A 21297-nucleotide genomic window follows, 5' to 3' on the forward strand; every position below is an offset into this window, starting at 1 on the left:
CAAACAGTTGTGTTGTGACAAGGTAGGGGGGTATACAGAAGATAGCCCTATTTGGTAAAAGACCCAGTCCATATTTGTAAGAACAGCTCAAATAAGCAAAGAGAAACGACAGTCCATCATTACTTTAAGACATGAAGGTCAGTCAATACCGGAAATTTCAAGAACTTTGAAAGTTTCTTCAAGTGCAGTCGCAAAAACCATCAATCGCTATGATGAAACTGCCCCTCATGACGACCGCCACAGGAATGGAAGACCCAGTGTTAAGCATGGAGGAGGAGGTTATGGTGTGGGGGTGCTTTGCTGGTGACTGATTTATTTAGATTTCAAGGCACACTTAACCTGCATGGCTACCACAGCATTCTGCAGCGATATGCCATCCCATCTGGTTTGGGCTTAGTGGGACTATCATTTGTTTTTCAACAGGACAATGACCCAACACACCTGCAGGCTGTGTAAGGGCTATTTTACCAAGAAGGAGAGTGATGGAGTGCTGCATCAGATGACCTGGCTTCCACAATCCCCCGACCTCAACCCAATTGAGATGGTTTGGGATGAGTCAGACCACAGAGTGAAGGAAACGCAGCCAACAAGTACTCAGCATATGTGGGAATCCTTCAATACTGTTGGAAAAGCATTCCAGGGAAGCTGGTTTAGAGAATGCCAAGAGTGTGCAAAGCTGTCATCAGGGCAAAGGCTGGCTATTTGAAGAATATAAAATATATTTTGATTTGTTTAACACTTTTTTGGTTACTACATGACTGCATATGTGTTATTTCATAGTTTTGATGTATTCACTATTATTCTACAATGTGGTGCATGCATATGTATTCACCCCCTTTGCTATGAAGGCCCTAAATAAGATCTGGTGCAACCAATTACCTTCAGAAGTCACATAATTAGTTAAATAAAGTCCACATGAAGACCAAGAAGCTCTCCAAACAGGTCAGGGACAAAGTTGTGTAGAAGTACAGATCAGGGTTGGGTTATAAAAAAATATCAGAAAATTTGAACATCCCATGGAGCACCATTAAATCCATTGTTAAAAAATTGAAAGAATATGGGACCACAACAAACCTGCCAAGAGAGGGCCGCTCACCAAAACTCACGGACCAGGCAAGGAGGGCATTAATCAGAGAGTTGCAACAAAAAGACCAAAGATAACCCTGAAGGAGCTGCAAAGCTTCATAGCGGAGATTGGCGTGTCTGTCCATAGGACCACTTTAAGCTGTACACTCCACAGAGCTGGGCTTTATGGAAGAGTGGCCAGAAAAAAGCCATTGCTTAAAGAAAAAGATAAGCAAACACGTTTGTTACTCTGGTCAGATGAGACTAAAATTGAGCTTTTTGGCCATCAAGGAATATCTGGCGCAAACCCAACACCTCTCATCACCCCGAGAACACCATGTTTTTCATCGGCAGGGACTGGTAAACTGGTCAGAATTGAAGGAATGATGGATGGTGCTAAAAACAGGGAAATTCTTGAGGGAAACCTGTTCAACATACATGTCAGCAACCACAGCTAGTGAAATCACTGCAACCCTAAACAAATAGTTGCAGTCAGTTTTAGGAATGGGAAACTAAAAGCATTGTATTTGGTACAAATAATTCCCTAAGTTCTAGACCTCAGCTGAATCTGGTAATGAATATTGTGGCTGTTGAGCAAGTTGAGGAGACTAAACGTATTGGTGTCACCTTAGATTTTAAATTGGAATGGTTAAGGCATATTGATTAAATTGTTGTAGTGATGGGGAGAGGTATGTCAGCGATAAAAATATGCTCAGCATTTTTAACACTACAGTTGACCAAACAAGTTCTGCAGGCTCTAGTTTGATCTAATCTTGACTATTGCCTGGTGATATGGTGAAGTGCTACAAAGAAGGACCTAGAAAAGCTGCAGCTGGCCCAAAACAGAGCAGCACATCTTGCCCTTCAATGTACATAGAGGGCTGTCAACAGTATGCATGTCAGTCTCTCTTGGCTCAAAGTAGAGGAGAGATTGACTGTATCAATTCTTGTTTTTGTGAGAAATATGAATGTGTTGAAAAATCCAAATTGTCTGTATAATCAACTTACATAAAGTATATATCTGACAGACATACTTACTCCACCAGACATGCCACCAGGGGTATGGAGCAATTTCAGTGCCAACAGAATTTGTATTTGAATTCCAAAATGTGAATTTAATATTTTTGAATTTCTAATGCACAAATTGAATCATTGAATTCATAAACTGAACTTGTATTTCATGATTTGAAACTGAATTGAGTGAATATTGCATTAAGTTTTATAACTAAATTTCTATGTAATTTTAATATTCAAATTCAATATTGATATATTCAGTTTCAATGTGGTAGATTTAGCATTCATTTTCTGTTTATCAAGTATACAAACTATCATTTCAAGTTCATCAAAGTTTGCATTCAGTTCCCTACATTTTTGACAATGCAACAACAATAAGAAATAAAAGATAATAATATGAATATAAAGTAAACGGTAGTAAAATATAATAAATGTTTTTGCATAAGTATAAAAATGAAAATGAAAAAATATATATGCACTCACTAACTGTAAGTCGCTCTGGATAAGAGTGTCTGCTAAAATGACTAAAATGCAAATGTAAAATGTATAATATAGTTAGGCACAATTCATAAATAAACTGAAATAGAATTTTTTAACTGAATGCAATATTCACTCAATTCAGTTTCAAATCATGAAATACAAATTCAAAATTATGGAATTCAAATACAATGTGTTGGCACTGAAATCGCTCCATGCATGGGTCTCTTCACAGTCCCAAATCCAGAACGAATTCAAAGCAACAGTATTACAAAGAGCCATGATCACATGGAACTCCCTTCAATCTCAAATTACTCATGCAAACAGCAAAGTTAGCTTTAAATAAATAAATAAAACAACACCTCACAGCACAACGCCTCTCCCCTGTCTGACATAAATAACTCTTAAGCATATGTACACTGAGTGTACAAAACATTAAGAACACCTGCTCTTTCCGTGACATAGACTGACCAGGTGAAAGCTATGTTCCCTTATTGATGTCACTTGTTAAATCCACTTCAATCAATGTAGATGAAGGGGAGGAGACAGATTAAAGAAGGATTTTTAAGCCTTGAGACAATTGAGACATGGATTGTGTATGTGTGCCATTCTGAGGGTGAATGGGCAAGACAAAATATTTAAGTGCCTTTGAACGGGGTATGGTAGTAGGTGCCAGTTTCCCGTGTGTATCAAGAATGTCCCACCACCCAAAGGACATCCAGCCAGCATCCCTGTGGAACGCTTTCGACACCTTGTAGAGTCCATGCCCCGACGGATTGAGGCTGTTCTGATGGTAAAAGGGGGGATGGTGCAACTCAATTAGGAAGGTGTTCTTAATGTTTTGTACTCTCAGTTTGGGAAACTGTCAGTAATGAGGGTAACTTTCACTATGAACCTTTTTCGGTTCTATTGTTCTTATTTTAAATGTGTGTAGTTCAGTCCTTGAGTTGGTCTTGTCTATTAATGTTCTGTATTATGTAATGTTTTATGTTTTGTGTGGACCCCAGGGAGAGTAGCTGCTGCTTCAGCAACAACTAATGAGGATCCTAATCAAATACTAAAATACTAAACTGCCCCCACTGCACCACACAAACTAGACTTATGAACGTCATATTGTACAATCATAAACTTTATTGCTAAATACATATGTTCATATGCGAGGCATGAATCTATGTGTTATATTGGCTCCAGCAGTGTTTGATGCACAGTATTTCCACATGGTGCGCCAAGGCATTTGTTCTATCTAGCCATACACAAGCCGAGACCTCTCCGGGCCAGCTGAAACCAGAACCTCAGCCTCCTTCACTTCTTCCCCCACCACAGGATCCAGAATCCTCAGACTGGGTCCAAAACACAGAGAAATATGTTGCATACTTATTTGATGGTGCATTTCACAAAACCACTCTCTATTTTATTCAATTATTAATGCTTCCGTGGTTGGCATCAAGGGTGGTTTGAATTATACTCAATCATGCTGTTGTCTTTAAGCACGAAAAAAGGAAGACGAAGACGAATAAAGAGCCCAACAGTCCACTGGTGTAACTTCAAAGATTTCTGCAATAATTTAGCTCAACATCATCTCCGTCAACCTGAGGGCATGCTCTCTTGTCTGCTAATTTGAGAGAACAAAGAGGCCTGGTGTCTTCCTCTCCCCAGCTCTGGATTCAATCTAAACAGAACCAGCGCTGCCATTTCCCCATTAACGAGGTTGGGAATCTTACAGGCAGTTTGCATCACGTCTCCCATTCATATTTACAAAATGTAAGGTTTAGCAAAATAATCAGGAAAGTATATTTCATTATCTATGTAAATAAGAAGTTGTAACTTCAGACTTTAAAATCAAACATTTGAAAATGCCAGTGATGAAAAATCTGCCCTGTTTACTTTTATTAATCAGCATCAAAGTTTTAGGGGTTTCGATTCTCACATCAAAGTCAAATCCCAGGGTGTTATGTAGAAGTGTGCCCCTCACTTGTAAGCCTGTCTGAAGCTGCAAGAGTAGACAACTCTTGCGGTCAGTTTGCGATCTACAAATTATTTGTCATTATGTTCCGGCCGCCCGACCATCCGCTCACGAAGAAATCGGCCCGCGGCTGAATCTAGTTGATGATTCCTGCTATACGGAAACGCCTGGTGCCCAAAATGTATGACGTATCTTACACAGCGAGAGTTGAGTAGGGACGAACAGATTCGGTTCAGTCAGTCGTTCTATTTAGCCCTCCCCAGCTAGTTTATGCTTGTGGCTAGAAAATTCAGTGAGAACTTTAAACTTGTCTGCCGAAGTTAGGAACTTGGGAGTGTTCAGAATCATTCAGTTTTTATCAGAATACAAAAGTAATAAATGTGCTTTAGCCGTCACCCTGGCCTGATATTAACTACACTATCTAGCAGTACTTCCCTCCAGGACAGCAGTGCTCAGCAATCGGGACTTGGGAGCGAAGGACACAACTGTGTTGTTGTGTTGCCGGCTTGCAGCACAGACTCTCCCAATTGAGCAGTAGACTGTATCACGGTGACATTCAGATGGTTACTACGAATATTAAAAGCAGGTGTTTCATGCCCTTCAAAAATCTGAGGGGGCACAAAGTATGTGAGGATGGCATAGTGGGGCTTTGCATTTTTTAAACACCTGAAACCACTTTTTCCTGCAATCTAGAGCCATAATCATGCTTAATTATAAGTAAATATATATACAGTACCAGTCAAAAGTTTGGACACACCTACTCATTCAAGGGTATTTCTTTATTTTTACTATTTTTTACATAGTAGAATAATAGTGAAGATATCAAAACTATGGAATAACACATATGGAATCATGTAGTAACGAAAAAAGTGTTAAACAAATCAAAATATATTTTATATTTGAGATTCTTCAAATAGCCACCCTTTGCCTTGATGACAGCTTTGCAAACCCTTGAATGTGTAGGTGTGTCCAAACTTTTGACTTATAGTGTACATATTTCTGCAGAAATAAGCATACCTCTTGAGCTGTCTGGATCATCCTGACTTGAGGTTATAAAAAAAAAAAAAAAAGAAATGTGGTTCTCTGCATCTCTGAAAAATGGGTAAAAGATTGAAAGGATTTTGAGTCTTATTCAGTACATTTAGTTATTGCTAGTTATTGCTACCAACCTTGCCAGCAGGCATGCCGGCTAAGATAGTTAGACATGCTAGCTACTCTAACTTGATTGATAGCCTGAAATGGCTTCTTGGTAGCTAGTTATGAGGTTGGAAGATTGGGAACTTATCTGGGCTAGCTAAAGCCAACTTCATAAAATCGGCTAGAAGTATTACAGAAATATCAGAGGGGGCACGTGTGCATTTCTTGAAATATAATCAGGTGGGATGGGACAAATTGGCCGCTTTAGCTACCGCCAGCGAAGTGATACTGCTGCTCAGTGAAGCAACTTCAACTGCTGCCAGGTAGGAAGCAAGAGTGGGAAGCACCTCGATATAGCCAGCAGATCAGACTCGCTTGCTTATAGCTGCACTAGAGTCGGACAGCATTCCTGTGTATATTAAGAGACTGCGGAGTCGGCGCTAGATATGGCTCGGAAAACGTACCCTAATCCAGGGATGAGAAATGCGTTGTACTCCTAATTGTCCCATTATCCCAACTATTACATCGAGAAGATTGAACCACTGCTACACTGAACAAAAATATAAACGCAACATGTAAAGTGTTGGTCTCATGTTTCATGAGCTGAAATAAAAGATCCCAGAAATATTCCATACGCACGAAAAGCTTATTTTTCTCAAATTCTGTGCACAGATTTGTTTACATCCCTGTTAGTGAGCATTTCTCCTTTGCCAAGATAATCTGTCCACCTGACAGGTGTGGCATATCAAGAAGCTGATTAAACAGCATGATCATTACACAGGTGCAACTTGTGCTGTGGACAATAAAAGACCACTCTAAAATGTGCAGTTTTGTCACACAACACATACCACAGATGTCTCAAGTTTTGAGGGAGCATGCAATAGGCATGCTGACTGCAGAAATGTCCACCAGAGCTGTTGCCAGAGAATTGAATGTTCATTTCTATACCATAAGCCGCCTCCAACGTCATTTTAGAGAATTTGGCAGTATGTCCAATGGCCTCACAACCACAGACCACGTGTAACCACGCCAGCCCAGGACCTCCACATCCGGCTTCTTCACCTGCGGGATCGTCTAAGACCAGCCACTCGGACAGCTGAAGAAACTGTGGATATGCACAACTAAAGAATTTCTGCACAAACTGTCAGAAACCGTCTCAGGGAAGCTCATCTGCTTGCTCGTCGTCCTCACCAGTCTTGACTTTAGTTTGGCATTGTAACCGACTTCAGTGAGCAAATGCTCACTTTCAATGGCCACTGGCACGTTGGAAAAGTGTGCTATTCATGGATGAATCCCGGTTTCAACTGTACCAGACAGATAGCAGACAGCGTGTATGGCGTCGTGTGGGCGAGCGGTTTGCTGATGGCAACGTTGTGAACAGAGTGCTCCATGGGGGCGGTGGGGTTATGGTATCGACAGGCATAAGCTACGGACAACAAACACAATTGCATTTTATCAATGGCAATTTGAATGCACAGAGACACAGTGATGAGATCCTGAGGCCCATTGTCGTGCTATTCATCTGCCGCCATCACCTCATATTTCAGCATGATAATGCACGGCCCCATGTCGCAAGGATCTGTACACAATTCCTGGAAGCTGAAAATGTCCCAGTTCTTTCATGGATGGAAATACTCACCAGACATGTCACCCATTGAGCATGACTGGTTTTCTGATCCACGCCCTTACTTTTTTTTAAAGGTATCTGTGACCAACAGATGTATATCTGTATTCCTAGTCATGTGAAATCCATAGATTAGGGCCTAATGAATTTATTTAAATTGACTGATTTCCTTATATGAAATGTAACTCAGTAACATTTTAGAAATTGTTGCATGTTGAGTTTATATTTTTGTTCAGTGTAGTTATTTTGGAAAAACTATCCTTTTCGTCCTCATGCTAGGTAGCGTAATCCACAGCAGCCATTTTGGAATAGCAGTGTCAGCCAATCTGCTCCTTTTGTTGTTCAACGCGACATGCCATTCCATAATGGCTGCTGTTGCTACTGCTAGCTAGCATGAGGAGTGAAACGTCTGTTTACTTAAAAATGTTGATCAATCTTCTCGGTGTAACAGTTGGGACAATTCGGAGTACAACTAATTTTTCATCACTGGATTGAGGTGCGTTTTCTGAGCCATATCTCACAGTTAATATACACAGACTGCTGTCCGACCCTAGTGCAGCTGTAAGGAAGCGGGTCGGACCTTGATACAACATCATTGCACTGGTCATTCACACCGGCTTGTCATTACGTTAGTTAATTGGCATGTCAAGGTGACATCCAGATTCCAGATGGTGACCAATACTACAAGTTATTTCTCCCTTGCCCATCAAAATTAGCATCAGTGCCACGCTGCTGTTGTTGCCAGCTAGCCAGCATAAATTAGCTAGCTGGGAAGGGCTCATCAGGACTACTGACTGAACTGACTGAACCTAATCCATTCATTTCCACTCGACTCTCAGCTGTGTGACATACGTCATAAATTTGTTACCAGGCGTGCCTATAAATAAAGTTACCAGGCGTGCCTATATAGCCTCTCCCATGTAGCTAGCTAGCTAACATTAATGCTTTGCCTATTCCTCTCTGATTTAGAAGATACGGTTGCACAAACATGCTTATCTAGGCCTAAACCAGAACTGGTATCAGGCTGTATTAACTAGTTACGTTTGCTCTGACTCTTAGTACATTTAGCAAGCTAGCTAGCTAGCCAGCTATGTAGAAATTAGCATTAGTGGCTAACATAATTTTATTTTAACCACAACTTGCTTGTCACGATCGTTCATTAACGAGAAGGACCAAGGCGCAGCGTGATATGTATTCATATTTATTTACGTACTGAACACACGACAAAACAACAAACGAAACGTGAAGTCCAAGGTAGACAAAATAACATACCTCACACGGAACAAGATCCCATCACTGACTGGTGCCAAAAGGCTGCCTAAGTATGGTCCCCAATCAGAGACAATGAGCTACAGCTGCCTCTGATTGGGAACCACCCTGGCCAACATAGATCTAAACGATCTAGAAACTAAACATAGAAATAAACACAACACGAAATATACACACCCTGACTCAACAAATAACCGTCCCCTGAGTCAGGGCGTGACATTGCTAAGAAAAGACAAACTATCAGACAGTAGTTTGCAGACATTAACACACATAAACTAATAGTGTAATTATAGAATGCATCTATCTGACCATGCAGACTGCAGAGTGAATGGCAAGAAAGTGCTTGTGACTCTGTGGTTGAGCTACTGCTCTCTCCTTGAGTGACAGGGGTCAGGGCTTGGTGTGTGAAGGGGCATGCAGGAGGGAGAAAGACGACTCAAGTAGCAAATGGAGAAAACTATAAAAACTGACACGTGCCGGAGCTGCATTTCACATTTAACGAACCAAACATTGAAATACCATTATAGAAGGTAAAGTAAAAACCCAAACAGATCCGTGCATCAATACCGGTACATAGTCAAATACGTTATACCACCCAGCCCTAATAGGGATACAAAATCGCTGGCACCATGACGCAGGCGGAGGCAGAGATGAAGTTCAGTTTAAGTCTTTATAGATTCAGGTAATGGAGATGATGCATGGAAGAGAATAATTGACAGTTGTTGACTTGAGACTTGGTTGGCTTTGTATGGAGTATGGTTGATCTAAAAGGAGACAAAGGTGCAAATAACAGGCAATAACAGCAATGACCATACAGTACCAGTCAAACGTTTGGACACACCTCCTCATTCTAGGGTTTTTCTTTATTTGTACTATTTTCTACATTGTAGAATAATAGTGAAGACATCAAAACTATGAAATAACACATATGGAATCATGTAGTAACCAAAAAATTGTGACAAGGTGGGGGGTCCATATTATGGCAAGAACAGCTCAAATAAGCAAGGAGAAACGACAGTCCATCATTACTTTAAGACATGAAGGTCAGTCAATACGGAACATTTCAAGAACTTTGAAAGTTTCTTCAAGTGCAGTCGCTAAAACCATCAAGCGCTATGATGAAACTGGCTCTCATGAGGACCGCCACAGGAATGGAAGACCCAGAGTTACCTCTGCTGCAGAGGATAAGTTCATTAGAGTTACCAGCCTCAGAAATTGCAGCCCAAATAAATGCTTCACAGAGTTCAAGTAACAGACACATCTCAACATCAACTGTTCAGGGGAGACTGCATGAATCAGGCCTTCATGGTTGAATTGCTGCAAAGAAACCACTACTAAAGGCCACCAATAAGAAGAAGAGGCTTGTTTGGGCCAAGAAACACGAGCAATGGACATTAGACCGGTGGAAATCTGTCCTTTCGTCTGATGAGTCCAAATGTGAGATTTTTGGTTCCAACCGCCGTGTCTTTGTGAGACGCAGAGTAGGTGAACGGATGGTCTCCGCATGTGTGGTTCCCACCGTGAAGCATGGAGGAGGAGGTGTGATGGTGCTTTGCTGGTGACACTGTCTGTGATTTATTTAGAATTCAAGGCACACTTAACCAGCATGGCTACCACAGCATTCTGCAGCGATACGCCATCCCATCTGGTTTGGGCTTAGTGGGATTATCATTTGTTTTTCAACAGGACAATGACCCAACACACCTCCAGCCTGTATAAGGGCTATTTGACCAAGAAGGAGAGTGATGGAGTGCTGTGTCAGATGACCTGGGCTCCACAATCACCCTACCTCAACCCAATTGAGATGGTTTGGGATGAATTGGACTGCAGAGTGAAGGAAAAGCAACCAACAAGTGCTCAGCATATGTGGGAACTCCTTCAAGACTGTTGGAAAAGTATTCCAGGTGAAACTGGTTGAGAGAATGCCAAGAGTGTCCAAAGCTGTCATCAAGGCAAAGGGTGGCTACTTTGAAGAATAAAAAATCAAAAATATATTTTGATTTGTTTAACACTTTTTTGGTTACTACATGATTCCATATGTGTTATTTCATAGTTTTAATGTCTTCACTATTATTCTACAATGTAGAAAATAGTTTTTAAAAAAGAAAATAAAACTTCAATGAGTAGTTGTGTCCAAACTTTTGACTGGTACTGTATATGAATCGGCTGTTAATGACAATAAGCAAATGCAAGAAGCATATAAATTGGTAGTTGTTCATAAATATAGCAGTAGTTAACAGTGAATTGCCAGAAAGGGGGTGCAATAGCATGTGGCATGGTAGGCTGGAGCTATACTATAGCAGGCTAATTTAGAAATGGGTACATGCATGGCAAACAAATAAATATAAAGCTAACAAAAGTAACAAGCATAGCCTTAAAGCAGGCCTACCTCACGTAAGGCAATGCACAAGAAGTGCAAAACTTATTAACATTTGGCCATTGACACTACAAGTACCAAATAGAACAGCTTAGTAGACTCAAAGTGGCTGTTTGACTGAGCTGTTTACATTTCGCATACAATATCATCTCCACAAAACAAACAATGGTGAGAGAGTCCTCTTTAATAAGATGAAATACTTCTACTCAAATATCAATGAAGCAAACTGGTGGTTGTTGTTTGTCGTGCTCAACTACTCAGCTCTGTCTGGGTGAAGGACCCAGATTGAAAGGAGGCGCCCTCGAACCTTCCCGTATAAATACCTTGCCATAGAGTTACTGTATATATAGGGCACACCTGCCACAATTGCCCTCCATCCTCCCGTGATCATAGAGATGGGTAGAGGGCACACCTGCCACAGTGATGTGGAAAGCACAACTTCCACATCACCGAGCAGGAAATTCTGTACAACAATTAAAAACCAACTGGCAGCTCCTTTTGGCTTTACTAGTATAAATCATCAACAATCATCAGACAACCAGTAATAAATACCCAGATAGTGGCTTGCTTTACTCAGACAATCATAAATACTTAGGAGTCCTAAATTAGCTGAGGAAGATGGTCCTCCCGTTCCTCCTCTGAGGAGCCTCCACTGGCTCAGAACTGTTGACTCAACTCAATAGGGGGCCTGTCACGAACCTGTGTGTCTTATGTTCTGTTTGAGGTGTTCCCCTCATTAAACGGTAACTGTTATTGTCTGTTAGTTGTGCCATTTTAGCTAAACATTTACATTTACATTTACATCAGTTAGCAGAGCGACTTACAAATTGGTGCATTCAACTTATGATAGCCAGTGGGACAACCACTTTTTTATGTTTTTATTTTTTATTGGGGGGTAAAATGATTACTTTTATACTATTCCAGGTATTCCTTAAAGAGGTAGGGTTTCAAGTGTCTTCGGAAGGTGGTCAGTGACTCTGCTGTCCTGGCGTCGTGGGGGAGCTTGTTCCACCATTGGGGTGCCAGAGCAGCGAATAGCTTTGACTGGGCTGAGCGGGAACTGTGCTTCCGTAGAGGTAAGGGGGCTAGCAGGCCAGAGGTGGATGAATGTAGTGCCCTCGTTTGGGTGTAGGGTCTGATCAGAGCCTGAAGGTAAGGAGGTGCTGTTCCCCTCACAGCTCCGTAGGCAAGCACCATGGTCTTGTAGTAGATGCAAGCCTCAACTGGAAGCCAGTGGAGTGTGCGGAGGAGCGGGGTGACATGAGAGAACTTGGGAAGGTTGAACACCAGACGGGCTGCAGCGTTCTGGATAAGTTGTTCGGGTTTAATGGCACAGGCAGGGAGCCCAGCCAACAGCGAGTTGCAGTAATCCAGACGGGAGATTACAAGTGCCTGGATTAGGACCTGTGCCGCTTTCTGTGTAAGGTATGGTTGTACTTTGCGAATGTTGTAGAGCATGAATCTGCAGGATCGGGTCACCGCTTTGATGTTAGCGGAGAACGACAGGGTGTTGTCCAGGGTCACGCCAAGGTTCTTTGCACTCTGGGAGGAGGACACAATGGAGTTGTTAACCGTGATGGCGAGATCATGGAGCGGGCAGTCCTTCCCCGGGAGGAAGAGCAGCTCAGTCTTGCCGAGGTTCAGCTTGAGGTGGTGATCCAACATCCACACTGATATGTCTGCCAGACATGCAGAGATGCGATTCACCACCTGGTTATCAGAAGGGGGAAAGGAGAAAAATTAATTGTGTGTCGTCTGCGTAGCAATGATAGGAGAGACCATGTGAGGATATGACAGAGCCAAGTGACTTGGTGTATAGAGAGAATAGGAGAGGGCCTAGAACTGAGCCCTGGGGGACACCAGTGGTGAGAGCACGTGGTGCGGAGACAGATTCTCGCCACGCCACCTGGTATGAGCGACCTGTCAGGTAGGACGCAATCCAAGAGTGAGCAGCGCCGTAGATTCCCAACTCGGAGAGGGTGGAGAGGAGGATCTGATGGCTCACAGTATCAAAGGAAGCGGATAGGTCTAGAAGGATAAGAGCAAAGGAGAGAGAGTTAGCTTTAGCAGTGCAGAGAGCCTCCGTGACACAGAGAAGAGCAGTCTCAGTTGAATGACCAGTCTTGAAACCTGACTGGTTTGGATCAAGAAGGTCATTCTGAGAGAGATAGCAGGAGAGTTGGCTAGAGACGGCACGCTCAAGAGTTTTGGAGAGAAAAGAAAGAAGGGATACTGGTCTGTAGTTGTTGACATCGGAGGGATCGAGTGTAGGTTTTTTGAGGAGGGGTGCAACTCTCGCTCTCTTGAAGACGGAAGGTGTTACTACAATATACTACAGTCATGTCTGAAAAACCACTACAGTATATAGTACAGTATACTAGTCATGTTCGCAAAAATTCTACAGTGAAAGCTACAGTATACTAGTCAAAAACATTAGTGAATACTATAGTATACTACAGTCGTCCACAAAATCACTACAGTGAATATTACAGTAAAGTCTGTAAAAAAAACTACAGTGAACACTGTAGTATATACAGTTATTTTAGACCATAGACAGTATACTATAGTATCCCATGTGGGTTAGCTTTAAATGTCTAACATGTTTGATGTTTCAACTAGGACCACAATGGAAATAAATGTTTTACTTTGTTGTTCTCGACAAATTTCTAAATGCATTGTATCTACATTTGTGATTATGTTGTGTTTTTAAATAGTCAAATAAAAATCAATCAAGGGATACTGCAGTGTGGAGTATAGTATTCGAAGATATACTACAACATTCTATAGCCCTCAACTCTGGACCTCGAAGCTTGTTCCACTGCTTTTTTTCCCATTGTTCCCCTGTAATCAGGGACTGATTTAGACCTGGGACCCCAGGTGGGTGCAATTAATTATCAGGTAGACTAGAAAACCAGCAGCCTCCAAACCACATAGGGTAAGAGTTGAATAACCCTGTTCTATAGTAAGCGCTACACGATAGAGGGGGAACCTCAGAGGAAATCCTTGGCATGACCTCCCCAAGGACAGCACATTCAAATCAAAACAGCATTGACAAAGCTAGCATCTAGCAGTAAAGCTAGCTAGCAGTCCAATCGATCGAAAAATTCTAAAGTAAGCACTACGTGATTGAGGGATACTACATTGTGTAGTATAGTATTCTACAGTATACTACAAAATACACTGTATATACAAAAGTATGTGGACACCCCTTCAAATTAGTGGTTTCGGCTATTTCAGCCACACCTGTTGCTGACAGGTGTATAAAATCGAGCACACAGCCATGCAATCTCCATAGACAAACATTGGCAGTAGAATGGCCTTACTGAAGAGCTCAGTGACTTTCAACGTGGTACCGTCATAGGATGCCACCTTTTCAACAAATCAGTTCGTCAAATTTCTGCCCTGCTAGAGCTGCCCCGGTCAGCTGTAAGTACTGATATTGTGAAGTGGAAACATCTAGGAGCAACAACGGCTCAGCCGCGAAGTGGTAGGCCACACAAGCTCACAAAACAGGACCGCCGAGTGCTGTAGCACGTAGCGCAGAAAAATCGTCTGTCCTCGGTTGCAACACTCACTAACGAGTTTCAAACTGCCTCTGAAATCAACGTCACATTCTACAGTATACTACAAAAGTCTATAGTAAGCACTACGCGATCAATGTATACTACAGTGTAGAATATAGGATTCTACAATATACTACAGTTTACTACAGAATTATATAGTAAGTACTATAGTATTCTATAGTAAACTGTATATATATATTTTTTTATGTGGGTAGTATAATCTGCAGGCAGTTGCAAATGAATGTAGTCATTGCACTAAAAACACCCAGACACATTCTGTGGAGAGGATGTTGAGATCTTCCATATATTAAGGACTAATGATGTGGTCTGTAAGCACAAGTAAGGAAATGCTCTGTGTGACTTCAGGACATAAAACCGGATAGTCGAGGTAAAGGCATGTGTGTAGGCCACAGCACATTCTAGCCCTAGGTGTAGTACTTTCATTTAATATTCTGCTTTAGCAATGAAAAATGTATTTCATTTTATGCCAACTTGTGACTTGATTCAGATTAATAAGACATTATTATGTAAGGTTGATTAATTTGGCACTAGTTAAAATCTACCTCTAAGAGACGTTTGAGGGATCTATAGATCTGTACGTTCTCTATAGTTGGCTGGAATGAACTCAGTGACTGGGGAATATAGATGTCTTATATAAGATGCATTATTCCATATTCATGTCAGTTCACAACATTTTAGAGCAACATCCGCTGAAGTTCTCAGGGAAGGTTTTTGGGCTAATATCAAGTCTTGAATACCAAACACCACATAAGGCTGTGCATAATTAGTGTCACAGCAATTTAAATCTTTTGTATTGTAACTTACAATACGTTTCACGATGAGACTTTGACCCAAATATGTGTCTGAGTCAATCACAAGTGCATTCAAATGCAGGTTTTGTAATTTAAAGAGTTCATACAGCATAAAAAAAGTCTGGTTATGAAAGAGCCTGGTTATAACTTTGCATATAGCATTTCCTTCCCTAAATGGTAATTTGTTAGAGCATATTAGTGTATGGAACTCATTGTAGAATAGAGTTACTCCTAATTTAGTATGACTGTCAATTAAAGTGGGTCTGTAAAACTATATTCCGCTTTTTTAGAATCATCATGGACGAAAACATCTTTGTGTGGTTATGATTTTATGTGAGCACTGCACTGACAATCCGGGTTGTCAACTTGGCATATATTCTATTGTCATGTTGATTTACTCCAAAGGAAAAATGTGAACATAATCCTCATATAGATTGGTGGAAGCAGGTTAAAGAGGCAATAGGAAGCTTGCTTGTCTAACTTCACATGTTGTACATTACGAGTAGACAGTGGTAATTGAAGTTGACTGCATCAGACAGTTCTACTTATGTATCCCTGTGTGTGTCTCTCTCTGTGCTCTCCATGTGGCGGGGACTCCTACAGTACTTGGCCTGTTTTGTTCCCCTCTTTGTAACTCAATGCAGAGACTGGGTGTCATTTGTCCCCTGTCCCCTTAGGGCACAGCACACTTACTCTGACAGATTTCCCACAACTGTAAATTGGACAACTCAGCCCCAAGAGATTTCCATCAGCTTCTTTCTCCTTTGTGTGAATTATTTATTTACTTGTGTCAGTGATGGAGTGCTGGAATGTTTTGTATGTGTATAGCTCTCTGATGCTCCAGCCACCCCAGGTCGATCCTCACACTGTAATGATAAGACGTGAGAACTGAAGTACACATTTCATGTTGTGTCATACATGCCACTGTGGCCTTTGAATGATTTAAACTGTCTCAGGAGAAAATTACAGCTCACCCTGCCAGCCCATTCCACCACAGAAAGGAGGTTCAGTTAGACACAGAAGTCCATCCTAGAGACCAGATAGACTCTATTTCTGATAGTCTCATGTAGCAAAAAGCTGCCTTTGGTGATAGTTTCTGCTTTGGAGGTAGTGTCCTCTATGACCCTGACAGTGTGTTCCGCTTGGCTTTACAGATAAAGCAGAGACACATTGTCAGGGAGACTTATAGATTGCAGGTCAGCTGAACGTTCACTCCCTCCTGGAGTGGCTAGCAGCCCTGTGAGGTATTGATCGCGAACCTCATTCTCAGAGACCATTATGCTCTATCACTTCATATAGTTACAGTAAGCGGCTGGTGGGTGGCAGTCGCTATTGTGTACTTTTCCAAACTCCATACTCAGTAGAACTTCAAATCAAAGTTTATTGGTGGCGTACACAGTTTAGCAGATGTTAAGGTGGGTTCAGCGAAATACTTATGTACTTCATAGCTTATACAGACCACATTCATGGAATTATAAGGCCATTTATCATGAATTGAAAGGTCATATATCAACACATTTTAGCTGGTGAGATCTACTGGAAGTGTCACCATGCAGCATAATACACTTGGGATAGGAATGTGAGTCAAGTGGATAAGTGGTGTTCAAACTCATTCATTTAGCTGTAATTAGAAGATGGCTGACAATTGCCTCACCCACTGTACATCCCGTTCCCACTCAGTAGAGCGGTGCAGCAGGGTGCACAGTGCTCTGCACCGCTAGCGCCCTGATGGCTGTCTTTATATTTGGGTACGACCCTCAAAGCCATAGCTGCGACCCCAGACACTTTGACGCCCCACTTATGATGGTCCTCTTTATGTTTTGGTGCCATCATCTGAGCCGATGACAGACCATTAGAAGGACCTCCTTTATGTGAACACAGAACCTTGAAGAGAGCAACTCCTCTGGCATGTTGTTGATTGCAAGCGCTCACTTGTTCTGTCTCAGTCTGCGAGCTCTTTATGTCCATAGATCAGCCACAGGCAACTGGCCCCCCTTTTGTAGGCCCACGGATCAATTTCCCAAAAATAAATACAATCATATATTTTTTTTGGAGGGGGGGGGGGACTCAGTCAGGGTCTCAACTTACTGTTGAGAGTTAGAATTGTAAAATGCCATTTTGAATTTAAAAATGTGGTTGTGCATCAGCAGTTTTTCTCTTGTTATGTCAGTCACTGACAGTCACTCAATTAGCCCATGTCAGCAAAAAAAAATTTGAGTGGCAAGTTAGTCTAGTGGCCAGCTATCTAAACTTGTAGTAATCATGGTCAAACACAATTTTGTTTAGGGCCCCCAAGAATGTATTAGATTGTTGAATACATTGTACAGTAGGGCTGGGACAATACCAATATCGCAATATGTATTTCCATGGCAAAAAATAAAACATGACTCTTTGATCCTTTAAAAACATGCTGTATGTAAAATATTGTGTGCTATAGCTTTGAAAATAAATAAATGTGACTCTGGATGACAACATAATGAGGTTTGTTTCCAACATTAGGGCTGTTTTCCTAAAGAAGTTAAAAAAACGCTTTGTGTTTTGTTTCCTTGCCACGATACTAACAAGTATCGCAATACAGTTATCGTCCCGGCCCTACTGTACTGTACAGTATCTTCTGCTTTATAGCATCCTGCTACCTAGTCTACATCCAGTCAAGATACTCTACATGGTGGTCGTGATGGATCCCCCACTCAATAGATCTGGACTCACATAAACAAGTCTGTGTGTCCTGGAGTGGAAAAAAACGATCTCAAAGGAGAGAGAGTTAGTGTTGTAATTCTCAGCCTCCACCACCAACTCCACCACCTTACCTAACACATGACTGACCTGCAGCCGCATTCCCACTCTAGTACTGGGGGGAAAGCTGTGAAAATGAAGACGTTTCTTCTTATTTCACACTCAGCGCTTGATCGCTGGCGTCTTGTTATGTCCCATTTGCTTCCCTCCACTGGCTCTGATGAAAGCAGGGCAGCAAAGCTGTGACAGGACTAAAAGGGGCCCTCCATCAAAACACATTTGTTTGGGGTCTTTTTAGCCTGGCCCTACCCCACCTCCCTTCCCCTTTCTCCCTTCCCCAAGTCTCTATCTCTCATTAGTGGCTACCCCCACTCCCAACCCCAGTTCACTTTATTTCAGTTTGATTGGCCGATGCTTGAGACTCAGAACAAGAGGACGTCACACTCTGTCCTTTCCTGTTTAATCGGTCCACGACCTCTGTCTGAAAAGAGCGTCACTCTGTGAAGGGAGGTGGAAAGGTCAATGGCTGCCCATGACCCTGGATGGCTGTGTCCATTTGAATAGGTGGAGAAGTGGGCCAACCAACAGATTTACCCCAGGATATCTCCAACCCATCAATCAATAGTAACATTCATACACTTGTCAACATTAACATTCATACACTTATTAATGTGTTGCTTTTATTGCACATTAATGGACCATATCTATTGCATTCTGTGAATTATTAAGGATTTGTAGATGTGTGTCCTCAAAATGAAGACATATAGCTACCATCTGGTTGAATCACATCCAAGGCCTCTTTAATCGTTGTCTGCAAACACAGTCTTACAAGTTTTAATCATACTTGTCTCCTTCAAATCCCTCCAGTTACTAAAGGTTTTACATCTAACAACTGTTATTAATGAACTGTACATATTTGGCATGATGTCTGTCTGTAGAGAATAATTGGGACACGGGAATAAAGCAGTAAAGCTCTAATTAGTCTGTGAGTGTTTGATAGAACGTGGGTCTTAAACATGAGGGCTGACTGTCTCCTCCTTACCCGTCAAAACTCTGTCAAAATCCTTGTTAAGTGGGCACTAATTTGTGAAATTATGTCAGCTGTGAAGTGGAGAGTGAAGGGGGGAGGGGGGTGAGAGAGTTAGGGGTAGAGGCAGCACGGGGTGCAGCTGGCTGGTGTGAAAGGGCTTTGGGGTTAAGAAAATACTTTACTCAGATGAACTGGTCAGGTCAAGGTCACGGTGTAACAGCAGAGGTTGCATATAGACACACTACTAGTAGAATCTGTTGTCTAGGTGTGCGTGTGTGTGTGGGCGTTTGTGTGTGTGCGTGTGTGTGTGGGTGTTTGTGTGCGTGTATGTGCGTGTGTTGTGTGTGTGTGCTGAAATGAAAAGTATCCCAAGCACAGAAACTCAAATCTGCTCTCCCTTTGCAGATAATTACCTGTGTAATGTGATTACCCCAGTTCTGTTTTATTGGAGTGTGACTCAGATTAGGGTTACATTCATGTCATGCATGCGTTTCGTTACAATGACTGACCTGTTTGATTTACAGTAACTGATGTGTTGGTGATGGACTAATTTAGAGATTTGCCCATTCTAGTATTCAATAACATGTTGTAATTCAAAAACAGGAAAATTAGGTGCATTGCCAATGCCCTGGAGAAAAAGTTTTTTCTCAGTATTTAGACAAGGGGATTGTTTTCCCAGTATTTGCTACCCTTGAAGAGCTTCCTACGGCGACGTTATGCAAATAGTTTCATTTTTTTCTCATTGACCAGAGGACAGAGAGGAGGCTGCACTACAAACCCTTGCTGGCAGTATAAAGAGCAGAGTTTAACACCTGTTCCTTTCCTAGATAAATAATGCATGGTCCTGTCCCAGAGCAGAGCAGAGGAAAAAAACAGGCCAGGTTCACACAGGGAGCCAAGTGGGGTCTCCAGCGGGCACTGACAGATGCCAACCCCCCTAACTCTGTGTGAGCATTACAATGCCAGGGATCAGATTATACCCTGCCCATATTATACCCTCCCCATCTCCTGCCGTTTAATTTCAGCCCTGACTGGGAGCACTGCTGCTGGGAATGGCCCTGTCTTTATATGTGGAGTATGATTAGGTGGTAGTGTAGCCATGATGCTGAGTACACAATTGCCCTTGGGTTATATGTGTGAGGTACTGTAGAGGTAAAGAATTGGAGGGATAGATGTGTTACTAAACCAAAATATATATGGTCAGCATGTGGTCAACACAAGGACAGAATAACCCTTTACCTCTGTGTCCTTTTTTTCACAGTGGGAGGAGGTGAGTGGATACGATGAGAACATGAACACCATTCGCACCTACCAGGTGTGCAACGTGTTCGACAACAACCAGAACAACTGGGTCCGCACCAAGTACATTCGGCGCCGGGGTGCACAGCGGATTCATGTGGAAATGAAGTTCTCTGTGCGAGACTGCAGCTCCATCCCCAACGTGCCCGGCTCCTGTAAAGAGACTTTTAACCTGTACTACTATGAGTCAGACACGGACACGGCCAACAAGGTGTCCCCGCCATGGATGGAGAACCCCTGGATCAAGGTGGACACCATCGCGGCCGATGAGAGCTTCTCCCAGGTGGACCTGGGCGGCCGGGTGATGAAGATCAACACAGAGGTGCGGAGCTTCGGCCCCGTGTCCAAACACGGATTCTACCTGGCCTTCCAGGACTACGGCGGCTGCATGTCGCTCATCGCCGTGCGCGTCTTCTACAGGAAGTGTTCCCGCGTCATCCAGAACGGAGCCATGTTTCAGGAGACTCTGTCTGGGGCGGAGAGCACCTCTCTGGTGGCAGCGCGGGGTGTGTGTATCCCCAACGGCGAGGAGGTGGACGTGCCCATCAAACTGTACTGCAACGGGGATGGGGAGTGGATGGTGCCCATCGGGCGCTGCATGTGCAAGGCTGGCCATGAGGCTGTAGAGAACGGGACTGTGTGTAGAGGTAAGGGCCACCCTCATCCCTCTCTCTTCAACTCTGTTAGCCAGACTAGAAGAAAACGCTAACCTTACAGAGCCGGTCAGCTGTACATTCATAACAGAGTAATCCAGACAGCAGAGCATACATACGGTACTTAGTACCATACCTGTCTGCATACTGCACTTCTTGCTGCTCTAGGGATCAGGTTATTCCATATGAACAGACAGTCTACGTAAACAGGAGGATGGGATCATCACACATCACATTGGATAGTACACTTTGGCTCTACGGTCATATTTTCATATGAA

The 21297-nt window shown here is 42.5% G+C and overlaps 1 protein-coding gene across 4 annotated transcripts in view; it reads left to right on the forward strand.

The window, feature by feature from the left end:
• The window catches only part of LOC121577725 (ephrin type-B receptor 2), a 168844-nt gene that overhangs the window by 57228 nt on the left and 90319 nt on the right, over window positions 1-21297 (forward strand). For all 4 annotated transcript variants that reach the window (XM_041891551.2, XM_041891548.2, XM_041891552.2 and 1 more), the window contains exon 3: window positions 20329-21013. In XM_041891551.2, coding sequence (XP_041747485.1) covers window positions 20329-21013 — 685 coding nt within the window. The remainder of the gene's footprint in view (window positions 1-20328; window positions 21014-21297) is intronic.

Source organism: Coregonus clupeaformis, chromosome 12, assembly GCF_020615455.1.
Source record: "Coregonus clupeaformis isolate EN_2021a chromosome 12, ASM2061545v1, whole genome shotgun sequence".
NCBI lineage: Eukaryota > Metazoa > Chordata > Actinopteri > Salmoniformes > Salmonidae > Coregonus > Coregonus clupeaformis.